Source organism: Sinocyclocheilus anshuiensis, unplaced genomic scaffold (genome assembly GCF_001515605.1).
Source record: "Sinocyclocheilus anshuiensis isolate Anshui unplaced genomic scaffold, SAMN03320099.WGS_v1.1 scaffold862, whole genome shotgun sequence".
In the NCBI taxonomy this organism is placed as follows: Eukaryota; Metazoa; Chordata; class Actinopteri; order Cypriniformes; family Cyprinidae; genus Sinocyclocheilus; species Sinocyclocheilus anshuiensis.
In genome coordinates this window covers 99,266-116,953 of record NW_015539882.1, presented here as the reverse complement: position 1 = coordinate 116,953, position 17,688 = coordinate 99,266, and the positions used below count along the sequence as shown (strand labels likewise).

The 17,688-nt window shown below is 36.5% G+C and overlaps 1 protein-coding gene across 1 annotated transcript; it reads right to left on the bottom strand.

Moving 5' to 3' along the window:
• Positions 1-1,468: 1,468 nt before the first annotated feature.
• On the bottom strand, positions 1,469-17,479 carry LOC107685456 (zinc finger MYND domain-containing protein 11-like). The gene is made up of 16 exons (XM_016482048.1): positions 17,311-17,479; positions 15,128-15,259; positions 14,879-15,038; positions 13,667-13,690; positions 13,280-13,330; positions 9,775-9,852; positions 9,562-9,654; positions 9,385-9,472; positions 9,228-9,283; positions 8,988-9,065; positions 8,789-8,907; positions 7,260-7,503; positions 7,106-7,174; positions 6,730-7,023; positions 6,396-6,581; positions 1,469-3,514 (listed from the first exon to the last, which is right to left on the bottom strand). The coding sequence occupies exons 2-16, from the start codon at positions 15,241-15,243 to the stop codon at positions 3,392-3,394; spliced, it is 1,779 nt and encodes a 592-aa protein (XP_016337534.1). The 5' UTR covers positions 15,244-15,259; positions 17,311-17,479; the 3' UTR covers positions 1,469-3,391.
• Between the last annotated feature and the right edge of the window lie 209 nt (positions 17,480-17,688).

Below are 17,688 nucleotides of genomic sequence, written 5' to 3'. Positions count from 1 at the left end.
AAATAAGATCTACAAATCACCAGTGAAACATTTCTAATGCAGTACTTCCCATTTGCATGGTGTCTGTTGTAGAGAGAATCAACTGACCGAGCGAACGGTTAATAATACGAACTCATAGGACTTTGAAGACGATGTCAAACATGCGGAACAAATGCTTCAGTTTTTCTAATTGAAACGAAATCGCTGCGCCTTTTCCGAGAGAAAACGAACCCTAAAAATGTGCCTGGAATTTTGTTTATATTTTGCTTTTATGTCTCAAAAATGCACCGCTATTGTTACGTTGTTTTTATTTGCTCGGATTGAATTTTTTACTTGTTTTGTATCGTTTTTCTGTGTGATTGCATCATTATTTATTGACAGGCTTTTACACAAGCGCGTTTTTGTTTACTGCTCAAACACCACAGATACCGTTCGTGAGCGTTTGAATTTTAAATCAACGGACTAACACAGATTTAGGTATTTTCATAAAACAACGTTTTACGGTAATGCCTCACAGTTTACTTTCAACCCCGATCAGCTCGCGTGAAATGGATTAAGCTCTTGTTTTTAATCTGTTTATGTGGGGAATACATGCTAAATAAACGCCGGCATATTGTTGGCACATGCAATATGGGCAAAGCATGAAACATGACCGACTGGCTATAATAATGCAAACAATAGCGAAGAGAGGAAAAAGAAGCGTGCCATCATTCTTCATTGTTACCAGCCGCATTAGAAGGGACGCGTTTTCTGAACTCCTTTTCATAGCACTGGCAATCCGTTAAATCACCATGACAAAACGGAGTATTCCGGATTTTATTCTTTTCTTTTCCACATCCTGCCTCGGCGATTGATAATACGGCAGGCGTCACAGACAAAATCGTGGAGATCTACTGCAGTCAGTTATCAGCACCCTCTGGCCTCATTGAGGTCTTGGTTTATTTATCACAACCTTTTATTTTACTTTGGAATCGGTGTCATAGACGTCAATACTGTGTATGGGAACTGAGTTTACACTTATTCAGAGAGTGACGATGCAATGTTTTTTTTTTTTTTTTGTCTGTTTGTTTGTTTGTTTTTAAAAAATGAAGGAAAGAAGTCTTAACCTGTTCGGAAGCTTTAGTGTTGCCATTCCCATACAAGCGGAAATGTTTCCCCATTCTGAAAAGAAAAAAAAAATGTGCACATAACTTTCAACCTGTGAAGTTATTTCCCTTTTTTGTTGGAAATCTGGATTTACGTGAGAGAGTCTGCATGGTGTATGTAAATATTGTTAGTTAGAGAAAAAAAAGAAAACAAAACTAAATTTATTTTGTATGGTGCAGGTGTGTTTGAAATTCTGTTTTGTACACATGATTAAAAGTATTAAATTACACTTTTATAGAAGCCTGCTTTGGCCTACGTTCACAAAATATGGTGCAATAAAGTGCTTTGGTAAATTTGTCTCTTTAAATTTGCGAGACAAAAAAAAAAACATTGCAAAACTACCACCGGTTGATATGTTTTATTTATACATAGTACTGTTACATAATGTAATGCAAGAAAGGGGAAACTTTAACACCACATTTTAATTCGTATGCACATGAAAGACAGGTGTTTGTATAGCAGACTTCTCGCTGGGTGTCGGAAATTCTCAGTAGTCATTACTCTGTCCGCATAAATATAAGTTAAAAAATAAATGTAAAAAAAAAAGGGTTACTTGCAATTACAAAGTGGTGTCAACTTACCCTAGAAAACCAAAAAGGAGACATACTGCATCACCGCTGACACGCAAGAACGTAGATTAACGCAGAGCCCAAAATAAAAGGTACACACAACCTGGTTTCATGCACACTGGAATGGAACATATTACCGTTATATCACAAATATTTTTTTTCCTTTACAGATCGACTTTATCAAATACATAGTTAATGTGTTCATGAAATGTACATATGCTAACGTGCAAACGTCATCAGTCACGGTTAGCGGCAAACAGTTATTTACATGTAGTGCAACAGTGAGGTTGGGAAGGGAGGGAGAGAAAGAAGGAGAAATAGGGCAGGACCGAAACCTGGAATGTATCAGACGTGATTTAAGACGCATCCAGAACTTCCGAGAGAAACAGAATACAAGTTCACGCAGATATGGATCGGTGCAAAAACATTAGAGAAGAACCTCATGTTTCCCTACATCCTTCAGCTGATTGGTTCTCCCGGTCGACATAGACAAATCTCAGAAACTCTCTAAAGATAGATCTGACCTCATTTGTACTTAACAATTTGTTATTGCAGTAATTAAAGGAATAATAATTCACCTAAAAATTCTAATTTTGTCATTTACTCAGCCTCATGTTGTTCCAAACCGGTTTGACTGATGTTCTGGCGAAAAACACAAAAGGAGACGTTTAGCCTAGTGTCCAAGCTGCGCTTTTTCACACAATGAAAGTGGATGGGGACCAGCATTTAAGAAAGCCATACAGGTTTTAACCATTTGAGGGTGAGTAAATGATGGCAGAATTTAAATGTTTATGTAAACTATCCTTTTAACTTGGATCAAAAAGTGCCACGAAAGGTCATTCTTAATGATAAAACCCTATAGCGATCATTTATGATTGTTTAATTTACACTGATCTCTGTACAATCTTAAGTCTGATTAAATTTAGCTATATATCGGGATCTTGACAAATTTCGTTCTGTCTGGGAGCACTGGTAATGAATTTGCCCACTTACAAACCTCACTAAAGATCCCACTCGGCAAAGATTTAGTACACTTAAGCTACAGAAATGAACCCCCAAAATTAGCACATAACTTAGTTTTTTCGTTAAAAATTAAAAGGCCTATTTTAAAGTGTAACCATGAAATGTGCATATTCATTAATGGAAGATTGTATCATTCAGACAGACATCACCTGCCATCTTTAAACCCTGTTCCCCCAAAAAAATGACATCACAACCACTGATAAAAACCAACCGTCGAGTTTAAAAGCACCAACTTCACTCAGTGCAGGAGGCTGACATGATTCGCTTATATAAAAAAAGTCAAATATCTACATAGCTTCGGATTAAGTTGTGTTTAAAAAGATTACTAGTACTTCACATTTCAGCTAGTCTGTATGCAAGCAAGGCTGATTTCCGTCATACAGCAAATAAAAGGGTAAAAACAAAAAGGAATACGCAATGAGATACCGTTACAATCCAAACATAAAACCATCTCCACAAGGATCGTGAAGTCCCTCGCTGGTTGCCCTGTTAGCGTTCACCGCAGCTCAGCAAAATGTTCTGGTAAAAGTGTTCTAAGAGCTGGGATTTAAAATGCTGGCTAAAAAAAAAATCAAGAATCCACGGACAGGGGTGGGTGGTGAGTGGTAAAATCTATCCAGTAGCGTGGCTCGTGGATGGGTGGAGTCGAGAGGAGGGGCGTGGCCAGCTGCAGCTCATCTCTTCCGGCGGCAGGTACGTTTGTGATCGGCGTGCCAGTGCTCCTGCTGGCATTTGATGGAGCAGTACGACGTGTTCCAGCAGCAGTGGTACATCGCCTCTTCTTCACAGTTATAACACTGAAACACAGAATAAAGAGAACAATGAGACGCTAAAAGACTTGCACACAAGAGTTTTGTTCAGTAAAATATACTCTTGGATCATCAATCTAATTGGTGCATTTCCTATTGAAAAATAAATAAATAAAAATACAGTCTGCTTCTCTGTTGAAGGGGACATTCTCATTCTAGAAAGCAACTGATTGGACAAAAATCTGTGAAGCGCGGAACAAAAATGCTAAAAATTAGTTTTTGTCAATGTTTAGGAGCACAATAGCATATAGATTAACCTCAAAGCTAACATGTGGACTAAAAGCCACACAACTCTTATTTTGAGAGGTTATGTTTAGAACTGGGGGTGGGCAATGACCTAAATCTTGTCATTTCATAATAACAATATCACGATATAGTTATTTTGCTAGAAATAAAGTTACAATTCCAATAAATGTAACAATCTGATAGCAGAAACTAATACCAGACTAACTAATATAAGAAAAAGGGTTTCAAGCAATTAGACACCTTTTTATTTATTTTTTTCATTGTGAATCAAATATATTTATCATTAAAGCTAAAGAAAAAAAAAAGCGTTATTAAATCAAAACCAGTCGAGTGTTTAATTATGAACAGACGGAAGTACGAACATTTTGACTTTTACGTTCAACTTTACATTCACTTCAGGCGTAACCCACTGTGTTTACGTGAATACTTCCCAAGACTGACATTTTGAAATAATTTCAAATCAACATGCAGCGAAAGATTAAGTCGTGCGCTTAGACAGGCGGCAAAACGCGCTCAAAAAACACGTCCTGTTAGGGATGGGCGATACCCCTTATTTTGTTTTCGATACGATACCGATATTTTTCAAGGCAGTATCGTCGATATCGATTCGATACTTCTGCACTAAACTTTTTAATTATGAAATGTATTAAATTATTAAATTACTAAGAGTAAAATGGGTAATGAAAACCACTTAACTTTATGTTTAAAACGCATTTTAACCTGTCTGATCCCAAATTTTTCCCAGACATGAAAATATGCAAATGATGCGTCATTAGTAACCCTTTGAAATAATCAAAAAAAAATTTTACTTTTTTTTTTTTTTGGAAAAGTGTGAGAAAAATTGTATTTTATGGTCAGTCACAATTCTAACCGGTGGTATAATATGTATACTGGATTAACATATTTCTGCAGTTGATTGGTTCTGTCTTGCAACATTTGCGTGTGTTCAGATGAGCAGGAAAATAGTTCTATCCTACACAATTACTCGCTAACAAAGGTTATTTGTCCAATTCAATGCATATTGTACGCATTATTATTATTATTATTATTTTTGTTAAATAAACAAAACCACTGGTAAATAAAGCGCACCTTAGTATCGATATTTTTTGTTTGAGTATCGATACTTTCGATACTCAATACTTCGATACAGTATCGATATATCGATACTTCGGATCGATACGCCCATCCCTACTTCCTGTCCGTGTGCAAGTGATATATGCGGTTCTTTATCGGAACATAATGTGCTTTTATCAACTAATTTTAATATCAAGGTCGTCCCGCTCTTTATTTTCTCATTCATCCGCGTTTGATGAATACAGCGATATAAACAATATAGCGAAATCACGACTATATCACGTTCTACTGGACAAAATCATGGTTACCTAGCCAAAAGTTATCGTGTCAGACCCATATGGAGAGCAGCAAAAAATCGGGTGGTGACAGTTTTCTCATTAATGTGTCATTAATCAGGTTAACCAACTAAATTCAACTGAGTTCATCTACGATAATACAACCCCAGATCACATTATTGACTCAGACAAAAATTGTTCTTCATTTCCTAATTCTGCCCTCAGAGCTGCAATATTTCCCAGAAGACAATTTTGGAGTTCAGGAGAGTAATATGCTGGAGAACCATTTCTCATCTTCTAGCAACACTTAGAAGCTAAAAATAGATTGTAAATACAACAACATGGTGGGTAAATTAGGGCTTCTGGGGAAGAAAAAGAAACTAAGAAGAAAAATAATGTTCAAATACTGATGAAGCTGCCAGGAGGAGATGCTCTTTAACAGATCAAGAGTCACATTTGAATGAATTTTACTTAATTTGAGTAATATTAGCAATCATAATGCATTCAAAGTCTGCACACTATTTTTCATTCTAGTGTCTGTTTAGACCTCGTGGAACAGTTATAAAACAGTCATAACTTTTTTTGAATGCAAATATTGAATCTGATCAGTAACTTTTCAATAATGAGTGAATGTGCAAAAATACAAAGTTTTAAACGTTACAGCATTACTACATTTACAGTCTTTTTATTCATTCAAAAATTGAGAAATTCTTTGAAATTTTAAAATTTACTTGAATATATTACATCAAATTAATAAGAACAAATAATCTGACTGCTCAAAAACAGTCTGCATTTATAAAACCTACATGTTAATTTAGTAATAAATCAACATCTAAATTATTCTGGAATGTTTATAAATATATGATACATTTTCCATGCTGCAATGATTCATCAGTAGGGGTGCATATATTAATAATTATTAACAAAGTTCAGATCCAAAAGCATTTACAAGATACAAGGAAATCTAAAAACATATTTTACACAAGTGTCCTAGATCTTAAAAAAATCTAAATAAAATCATGTGTAAAAGTTGATTCCCAGGTATGGTTGTATCTTTTTATAAAAAATATATATTTCTAAAAATCTAAAAAATTAAATGATGTGTTTTTTCATAGTTTTGACAGCTTTTCAAAGTTTGGTTCCCATACTATAAACGAAGCATTTTTTACTGTATCTCTTCCTTGTCAAAATGGACCTGAATGCAATCTGATTTGACTGTCTGGAGGTTCTAACAATTTGTATCTACACATAAGATCTTCTGAAAGTTCACTCACCCACTGCTTCTTCTTGGTCTGGGAAATAAGTTGTTTATGCTGAGCTACCATCTTCTTCATCTCCTCCATGAGCTCCTCTTTGCACTTCTCCTTCACCTGTTTGCACTTTCTTTCCATCTCAGCCTGCGTGCTGGACACTGCTTTGTTCACCGCCTGCCTCTTCTCTTCCTCCATCTCCGCTCGCAACTGTAAGGACGACCACATTGCTGAGTTTGCTGCAATTTCCCCCTTTTTCCACCAACAAGGGTGGCTTTCTTGGAGGACAAGGGGTATCTTTGTATCTGGCCACAAGAGGGAGTCAGATGTCAGTCCAAAATGAAAGAACGTTCCTCACCTTGTCCAGAGCCTCTTTCAGGACGCGTTCGGTTTCCCGCTTGTTCTCCGCTTTCATCATATCTTTAACGTCGCTGAAGATCTTGGTGTATTTGTCGTGGCACATGCTTTGGCAGCAGGCCTCGTTGACCGTCTGAGTGCCTCGGTGTACCATGCGAGGAGCTGGTGAGGAAGAGGAGGAAGGCGAGCCAGACTTTTTGGTCTGGGTGGAGACGGACATACGCTCAGGTTGATGTGGAACAGCTGTTGGGATCTCTTGACTTGAACTGACGGCTTCCATCTCAGGCTCCGGTTCCTGATAAAACAGCAGGAGATGGTAAAGGTGACGTGAACTCTATATATCACATCTCTTTCAATAAACGCATTGCATTACAAACCTCTTCTTTGGGCTCGGCGACTTGGGAACGGCGGCTCTTTTTAGCTTTGGGCTCTTGGTTGCCTTTCGACTGTCAGTAACATAAGACAACCAGATATTAAATAAAGCAAATCCAATCTGGCTTTTTTCAAAATGAAATGCGCCAAAGTGCTCACCTGCTCGTTGGATGTGGAGGAGATACTTGACTCCGCCTCTTCCTGTCTGTCTTCCTGTCTTTCGTGCCTGTCCGACCTGTCATGCTTCTCTTCCAGCTTCCCCTTCCAGGTTCGGCCCTCCCTCAGGAACCGCTGGTGGAGCTCCAGCTCATCACACGCCTTCTTCCACCCCGAGCTGCGCTTCACCTGCAGCTGCTGCACGTTAACTGTGATCTCCTGGATGTTGTCGGAAGGAATCCACGCCCTGCAGCAAAACAGACACGAGCCTGCTGGTTTCACAAGCTAGTTTGCCCACATACAGATCTACACCAGGTCTACAATTAGGCGAGTCAAATCTAACTTTCAGTAGGGCTGGGAGATACAAAAACTATCATTTTTAGACTTTTGACATTAATACACCTATTATTATTTATATACGCACACACATACACTGCCGTTCAAAAGTTTGGGATCAGCAAGATTTTTTATGTTTTTTAATGGGGTGTCTTATGCTCATCAAGGCCGTATTTATTTCATCAAAAATACAGAAAAAAACTGTAATATTGTGAAATATTATTGCAATTTCTAATATTGGTTTCATATTTTAATATACTTTAAAATATAATTTATTTCTCATTCTAATATGCTGATTATTGTCAGTGTTTAAACAGTTGTCCTGCTTAATTTTAAATACAGAAAAAACAATAATATTGTGAAATATTATTGCAATTTCTAATATTGGTTTCATATTTTAATATACTTTAAAATATAATTTATTTCTCATTCTAATATGCTGATTATTGTCAGTGTTTAAACAGTTGTCCTGCTTAATTTTTTGGAACCTGTGATACTTTTTTCTTTGATTCTTTGATAAATAAAAAGTTAAAAAGAACAGCATTTAATAAGTCTGCATATCAGAAAATTTACATCATGTGACACTGAAGACTGGAGTAATGATGCTGAAAATTCAGCTTTGCTTCACAGGAATAAATTATATTTTAAAAGTATATTAAAATTATTTTAAACTGCAATAATATTTCACAAAATTACATTTTTTCTCTGTATTTGTGATCAAATAAATGCAGCCTTGATGAGCATATGAAACTTCTTAAAAAAATACACGAGTTTCACAATTTGAGTTGAATTACTGAAATAAATGAACTTTTCCACGACATTCTAATTTATTGAGATGCACCTGTATACACACACGTGACCCTGGACCACAAAACATGTGAAACACACCATATGGACAATTCTGTGAACATTTCTGAGTGATGAAACAAATACTTCAATGAAATGGCAGTTTGAAATGTTTCATTTGCCAGTGTGCTATTAAAACATTTTAATGAGACATTAAAATCATCAATATTAACAATGTTGAATAATTTTATAGCAAGATCATTGCAAATATGTTGTGAATATTTGATACATCACCCAGCTTTAGTTCTGAGTCAATAATCTTGTTTAATTTAGGATGAAGCTTCTTAAGTCTTATGTTTGTCCTTTTAAATCCAATATTGTTCATGTTCCTAATGTAACCTGAGGCTCACCTTTGGTGCTGGTGACCAAAGAACCGAACATCCACCTGATTGCCCTCTCTCTGCATCACCTTTGCAGGCCAATAACCAAAGCCCTTCATCCGGGCCCACACCAGCTCGTGAGTCGGACTCTGATTGCAGACAAACATCCTTAAGTACATTCACAAATCACAAGTAAATCTGCAGGAATGAGAGTGTGTGCTATGCTTACACATGGGTAACAGAACCAGTTGTCAGGTCGTGAGTTCGAGAGATAGAAGCAGTGTCTGCACAGCATTAACTCGTTCAGCTGGAACAAATAAATAATTGCGCAATTAATTGTTCAAAAAGTGCACAAAATCTTTTACCCATTAACATAAAAATGTTGTCAAAAATCGAAACGGCAAAGCTTAGCTATGTTTGTCAAGTGCCTTAAACAAGCGTAAAATTCCAACTGTTTGCTCGGTCTGACCTCGTGGCATGTGTCGTTATAGAGAAGTCTTGCAATTTCGGTCTGATCGCTGTTGACTGTTGACAGAGAATGTGGAATTGGTCAAGCTGACACTTGAGTGAAGTGCACACAAGCTGTTTGATAAATCACACTCATGATGGTGGTTCATACGTCTCACCTCCGTGCAGAATGGCTGTGTTGTGAACAATAAGCTGAGCGTCAGCCCTGAACTCCTCAAAGCTCTTGTACTTCCCCTCTGAGATGTTCTGTAGGGGAACAGAAGATACATGAGAACATGCTGAGGCTGATGGGACATGATCTTTGAATTGTTTCTACTAGTGTTTGGTCGGTGTACCTCTTGTATGTTATCCACATCCAGAAGCGTGTGGATCAGTCTTCTGTACATGGGTTGCTTTGACTCCTTGCCTTTCTTTTGCAGGTCCACAGCCTGAAAGACGATCAGATGGAAGAAATCTGCTTCACATTTCAACAGAAAATGCATGTGGGGGAAGACGATTTCTACATGATTTAGTGTGGAAATAGTGAGAAGTGAAAGTGTGAAACCCACCCTTTCCTTCATGCGTCCAAGAATGAACTTTAGGCATGTTGTCATTTCCTGTTTGTTCAAATTCTTCCTTTTACTGCCCTGTTAGTAAATATCACCACAAGAAAAAAATGACTCAATAACCACATCATATGTAACAAATTCTTAAAATGCATTTGGGGGTTTAACCATCACCCCCCCATTTACAATTATTCTCCTCAAACGCGGGATGACAGAGACTGCTACAGTAAATTAATTACGATGCTTCCTGCTGCGAAAAAAGTTTTCATGTCTGGAAATTTCAGTTATTTTGTTTTCAAAGAGGATAAAGGAAATAACAGTTGTACAGCGTAAGCTATGCATGAAGACTCTTGCTTTAACAAAGGGTACTCAACCAACTTGAACATTTGCAGGTACGAGTCTGACTAGCATGGAAAACATCATGTTAGCTCAAATTTAGTTAGTGTTAGTTAGTGATTAAAAATTCCAGGGTGTGCATGACTGCAGTTGTGTGTAAGTGTTCTAGCGGAAAATGAGCCTGAAAATGTAGAAATTAACATGAGTCCCCACACCCCAGATCAGTCAATGAAATAAAGATCATAGCATTTCGACATGTAGGCTTATTTTAAAATAGACTAATATGTATATGATGTACATTTTTTAATGTTGTGTATAAACTATATTTATTTTTACTTGTACATGTTAAAGAAAAATAATAATAAAACTAATACTAAACTGTATAGCCACTAGATGTCTGCATAGCCTTTTATATACAGTGGTGTGAAAAAGTGTTCAGAAATCAGGAAGGGGGCCAACACTTTTTCACACCACTGTAAATTTTAATTTTAAAGTCATAGTTAAATTAAAGTACTTAGATATTGCTTTTCTGACTTATTCACATATGTAACTTGAAGTAATCCAAAAGTAATAAGTAAGATTACATTACTTTTATATTGTGGTAGTTGGATTACGTTAATGAATACTTTTTTAATGAAGTAATTTGTAACTGTAATGGAATGCATTTTAAAAGTAACCCTCCCAACCCTGACTATTGGATATGGCGCACATTTATCTAGGTTTAACGTTTAAACATTGTTATATGCTTGAACTGTTTTATATCTATAGATTTTATTTTAGGCAAGTCGTGATGATTTGAGAAGGCTAAATTTATCAAACATAGGCTCACTGTCTGCCGCTCGCCACTTGGTCGTTACTTTAAAAAACAAAAACTAAACGAAATATAATCACTTTGCCAGTACATAACAAAACTGAACCATTTTAATAGCTGAAACAGTAGTATAAGCTGTTTTGGGAGAAGGGGAAAAAAGACGGGCTCGGGCCGGTATTTCTGATAAGCTGTCGGACACGGGCCTGTGCAGGGCTCTAAGCCGAACCAATGGGCAGCATGAGTGCAAGCTGCAGTAGTCTAAAAAAGTTTGGATATTTGTCCTTCCGTAGCCTACTTAATCTTTAAGTTTCTCAAGAGTGATCGGCGATGTGATCGCACATTTCACAAGATCCTTTTCAGCGGTCACAAGCTGAGGGTGAATCTTAAGGCTTGCGTACATGCTTAGTAGAGGACTGATGCCGTTTTCCTCACAACTGAATACTGCGTCACACACCGCACTCGAGGCCAACGCTTCATGTGAAAATCACCTGTCCAATTCAGCCAGCAGTGTCCACCACATTTTTATTTGCAGGTTTATAAAAAAAAAATACAACAAATTTCTATTATTCAGTTAACTTGCTAAAGTGGGAAAATAATGAAAAGAGAGTCCTCTTATGTGGCCAAGTTAAGAATCATGATGAGTCACCGCTCGTGCGGATGGGGCTTAAATATCATAGAAATTAATTTAGCCCAAAACGTACTTATTCTATCCACTAAAATAACAAGATAATACAAATAAAATGAGAAAATAGAAATTATTGCATTTTTATATTTTTATTCATAGCTCAGACAAAATCATGATTGGCTCTCATCTCATCAGCCCCCACTAAACTCCGCCTGTGACCAAGGCTGTATTCATTTGATCTAAAATACAGTAAAAACAGTAACAATGTGAAATATTATTACAATTTAAAATAACTTTTTTATTTTAATATATTTTAAAATAATTTATTCGTGTGATGGCAAAGCTGAATTTTTAGTTATATGATTATTATTTTCATGACCTGCAAACAAGATCTTGACGAAATGGATTTAAGATCAGCCCTCTTACTCTGAAATGTTTTTATAATTTGTGACCAGTGCCCCGAGAGACTACTAATATATAGCACAAGTAAAAGCACCACCAACATGCAAAATGTCAATTTGGTTTTATTATATTTTTCAATATATTCTATCCAATATATTAAAATAGTGTGTGTATATATATATATATATATATATATATATATATAATTAAAATAGTGAGTGTGTATATATATATATATATATGTATATATATATATATATATATATATATATATATATATATGTGTGTGTGTGTGTGTGTGTTAAAATTCTAATTATTTTAATCAACATTTGAAGAGAAAACAGAGTATGAGGGCTGCTCTTCTATAATTAGCAGTTTTTCCAAAGCACCAAGAAAGCAAAAATATAAAACCCACTCATTAGTTATAATAATGAAACAAACGTTAATCAAAAGATCATAGGTGTATAATATGTTTGATATTATGAGAGGAACATAAGAATGTTACATTTTTGCATTTTGGTTCAATTTACATGACCATTTTTTATGACTCGGATGTTTTTATAATTCAAATGAAATGCTTATTAACAATACATGCTTTACACTGAAAGTAGTTAAAACCTGGGTAAAGTCTGTTTAACACTTTCAGATACTATGAAAGCAAAGAAAATACCACCATATATTATAATTAAATGGCCATTTAAATCAAACCTTAAACATGACTAAATGTTCTTTGAACGAAATGGTGAGCAATCACATTCTCACATGCCACGATTACATTCACCGTATGTTAATGCTATCCTCTAAAAATATCATCAATCTACTGCACACACCAGAGACATCCCACCATATTCACTTTTCTGGATACAGTACAAAATCTGCATTCTTTAACCAGTTTTACTTCAGAAAATGATGCTACTGTCTGCAAATAGTTTTTATTCTTACCTTTAAAATGGGTCTAAACCAGTGTAAGAAGTTACCAGGGGTTTGAAGCAAAACTGCTAATATAGTGACAAAATTCACTTTAAATATCCTATATTTTTCTTAATAATTCACAAATATAGATTCCTAATGATTCAGATCAAGAATTTCTGTTAATAAATTAAATACCTTTATGCATATACAGAACATGCCCTTATAAATATAAAAATGCAGAAATCAGCTCTGAATGTGCAAATATTAAAAGTTAACTGCTGACACTGGTCTTAGCCCTAGTAAACAGTTTGTTAACTTGGCAAATACAGGTCTAACTGGTTCTGACATTGAACTGGTCTTGACATTGACATACAAATCTTCCAAAAAATAAAATCTTGATTTGAAAACATGTAAGATTAATGTGTGTGATGCATACGCACATCTTGGAAAAGAGCTTCAGAAGGCAGAGAGGGCTAAAGAAGAGAGAAATCACCAATAATGAGCATTCAGTGACAAAACAAGGCGCACAAAACCTCACACAGCACAGCACTGAAGTAAAACGAAGCTTTTTGATGCCAGCATAGCCGCAGATACCAGTATAAATAGTGTGTATGATCATCATATTTTGATTGACAGTTAAATAGAACGTGCATTATTAATTTCAAATTTATGGAAAATTTGAAGTCTGAGGCTACACAGAAGCTCCTTCAATTCAGCTGCTGTCCCGTACACAGGTTACACATACTATTAACTAAAGGGCAGATTATGTTGTTAATTAAAGAAATTACAGCAACTGGACGTGAACATACCTTGCTTCCCTCTGACATCTGCTCCTGCGATTGCAAGTGATCCAAAAAACATTGTTTAAAATCCTAATCTAAGAGCTGGGGTTGGCTGAAACTAACCACAGGCGCTCCGTGTTAGGGACTCGCGGGTGGGTGTTTGGTGTGAGAAATAACAGAATGCAGCATACAACAACATAAACATTCATCTAATACTCATATTCATAAATATGCTTTTACATTCACTAGTGTTCAAAACTTTGGGGTCAGTGAGATTTTTTTTTAATGTTTTTGAAATAAGTCTCTTATGCTCACCAAGGCTGCATTTATGTGATCAAAAATACAGTAATATTGTGAAATATTATTACAAATTTAAAATAACTTTTTTTTTACTTGAATATATTTTAAAATGTAATTAATTCCTGTGATGGCAGCCATTACTCCAGTCTTCAGTGTCACATGATCCTTCAGAAATCATTCTAATATGCTGATTTGCTGCTCATTTCTTATGATCATCAATGTTGAAAACAGTTTTGCTGCTTGATATTTTTGTGGAGATTTTTTTTCAGGATACTTGAATGAATAGAAAGTTCAAAAGAACAATATGTCTTTGAAATAAGAAAATGTAACAATGTAAAAGTCTTTACTTGATTAAATTTATTAAAATGTATTTCTTTTAAACTGACTCCACACTTTTGAATAGGAGTGTATGTAAAAGGTCTTTCATACAAATAAGCAAATATTTGTGATTCTTTTTTTTTTTTGAATGAGGGCCACACATATAGCTGATGAAACCTGGGACAGATGTGTATATTCCCAGCTATAAGCCATACCCCAAAAACAAACAGTGCTTCCTTCAAACATGCTCTCTCACACAGCAGAGGAATGTCTCTATGTGCTGGTGAAGTCACAGAAACATCAGCATCTACCATCACAAGTGCATACGGAGGAAGTTTACAGCTGAAATCTCACTGTTGAGCGTCAAAGTCATGAACTTTATCAACCAATTTTTTTTTTGTTCCATGTAAGCTGAGGAACCAATCAAATGTCTTACTGATGGTCTTAAGAAGTGCATGGCTGTGTTGGAGCCAGCAGCATATCTACATTTTGAGCCCTTTATTTTATTTGATTAATGTGTAGTAAAACCAAGCCATGTTTACCTTTAGCATTTTTATCTGGGAAGCATGTAGATAAAAGTATGTTATGTTTAAAATAGACATGCTCTGGTGTATGTCTCACCATCTCGTCTCCTGGAAGCCAGTATCCCTCCTGTTCGATCCCGGCCTTGGAGCCTTTGCAGCCCACTGTGAGCGTCTCCACCACCAGACCGTCTTTGACAGCCAAAACTAGCTGCCTGGCCGTGTCTTTAGGGTGCATCCCATACACACGACTTAAATATCTGCACCAAACCACGCAAGGTCTTCTCTTAGACATGGATTTAAATGCATACATTGATAATATTAGTAAAGGGAGAATTAAAGCAATTACTTTGAGATTCTGTCCATGTTTGCGATTTGTTTCTGATTGCGGATGACTTCGATGGCCGACCAGACATACTGAACCACTTTGGGGTCCGCTTGCCTCTTTTTCACCACCCTCGACATTGTGGCCAGTTCCAACCTAGAATAATTAAACCAGAACAAGCCCTTGAACAAAAACGCATGCTTCCCACAATAAGCAAAGCACAGTCTGAAGAGCTTAGGTGCTTGCATATAAAACAGCAAAATGCAAATATTTGTGAGTTTCGTCAGAGACCGCATCAAATTACACACCATTTCTCTAAAGAGTGCCTCTCCTTGTGTATCTTTGTCATTGTGGACAAACAATAGATCTTCACGGAAAAAGGCACCAAAGTATAACATAACTTCATTAAGTCTCTATTTAAATGGACTCTAAACTCTCTGTTCTCTTTATAAAGAGCTCCTGCAACTATAACCACATGTCAACCTAGGGCGGAAATTCTTTCATATAAAAACACTAACCAGGTTAAACATTAAGCTCTCTTATAAAACTCTTCAGAACTGTTGTGTTGATGTCAAAAGACACTGAAGACAACAAGTTCCTCTCACTATCATTACAGAATAGCAGAGCTTTACAGAGTCAAAATGACACGTAGAAAGCAAATCAAGTTCTATAATGAAAACCCTCAGCAGTATTCAGTCTGCAGACTGTCTGCAGTATTTTAGGTCTCTATGTGGCATGAAGAACAGATAAAAATGACTGTCACATTTATTGCTGTTGTGCATACTGTGTAAGTTATAGCTTTTTTATACAAAGGATGAAGAGCTGAAACTCCTTTTGTAGGCTGCAATTTATCAATAAAAGTGCATTCTAATGAGTTCCCAAGAATATGAACAAGACACACTCATTACTTAAATTACATAAATAATAGTTTTCAAGGTAAAAGTCATTAATCTAACCACCTATTGTTACATGATGTAAATAAAGCCTTAGTTGATAAATGTTTTCATTTCAATACACAGAACTCAATATGTGGAAAGAACAAGTAAAATGATATAGAATTATGTAACACTATAGTATTATTCATGAGGAGATAATAATGAAACTATTTTAAGTCATTTGCATTTTACAGCAAATTTAATAGTGCACTTTTTTGTTGTCATACTGACTCCTATTGGCCTGGATGCATTAAGTGTGAATACTAAATACTGTTGGTTTACAACAAACCTGTCTGTTATTACACTTTTAAAGCACCTTGGCTGAAAGCCATATGCCGTAAAACATTATTATAATTACTGGCAACTTGGTCAGTTGCATGGCTGCTCACGTGACGTTAACATGGCAGCACCCATGAAGTGGCGACCCACTCCATGTAGAATAAAGCAGCTTTTGTGGAAGCCTTGACATATCTAGACTATTCACCACGTGTGTATTTACATCATTTAAATACTATTAATTTATTTACGTATCAACTTTTTCAGTTAGCATAATAATTCACGGAGTGCGGTTTTTATAGTCACCAGCGAGACCTGTTCGCTTTATTGCGCAATACATGCGCAGAAAGGATGGGAACCGATCGCTTCCTGATCGAATGTTACTACAGCAACGTTACAAGTTTTTGTGACAATCGTAACTTTTGTTCACACTGTTATAGTGTACAAAATGTTGCCAGTGATTTTTAAACCCCCGCAGATGGCTATAGAACCCACAACAGCTCATGTGATCCACAACCCGAGTGCTGGAATGCACCGCGTAAACGCATTTAAAAGCCGATTATATTAACGAAGCGATCAAAATAACGCCATTTCAAAAGCCACGATTACTTTGACAGCTGTCTGTCTTATCAGTGATCAATAAAATCCAGCGCAGGTCCCGCATTTCGGTCACAGTGCCTGAAAGAAACAACAAACGGGTGTCTTAAGAGTCGCAAAACTCTAAACACGAGGACATCGCAAACGCGCGAGCTGTTTTTGACACGCGCTAAATGTAATCACACCGTAAAGAATCACGATTAATAACCCAATCAAATTGCAAATGGAGGGAAAAACCTTCACTGGTGCCTAGACATTCTTGTTGGTTGGTGAGCTACATGGACGCCATGTTGATATCCCTCCCTCGCTTCTAGACAAAACCAACCAGTTGGGAGAGGATTTTTTGTTCCTCTTTGCTGCGAATGTCATGAAATCGACCCGGTTTATGCGCTAACTTACCGCTGTCCGACAGCTGATCAAACGCCTCGCCGTTCAGTCTCACTTTAGGATGTAACGCAGAGCTGGTTACATTTGTGTTTCCGGAGTTAAATGTCAGAATTGTGGTTGGTTGGAGGAGCCCGGCCACATTTGAGAGCTCGGAAGGGGACACACACACACACACACACACACACACACACACACACACACACACACACACACACACACACACACACAGTCACAGGCTGTGGGAGAACTCTAGTGGCAGGACGCAGGAGTTGCTGACTTTAGTTTGCACGTCTCACCTTGAAGCTCTTTTTTCCAAGCCTTACTACGCGATGGTAGTTTTGTGTGTGTGTGTGTATTCATAAATGTACAATTCCAAATAAAACTTCACTT

Excerpts from the sequence above, each read along its gene's own strand:
- LOC107685456 (XM_016482048.1), bottom strand. The coding sequence starts at position 15,243 with ATGTCGAGGGTGGTGAAAAAGAGGCAAGCGGACCCCAAAGTGGTTCAG. Across the intron at positions 15,039-15,127 it reads AACATGGACAGAATCTCAAA|ATATTTAAGTCGTGTGTATG; the intron begins GTAATTGCTTTA and ends GGTTTGGTGCAG. Across the intron at positions 3,515-6,395 it reads AGACCAAGAAGAAGCAGTGG|TGTTATAACTGTGAAGAAGA; the intron begins GTGAGTGAACTT and ends TCTGTGTTTCAG.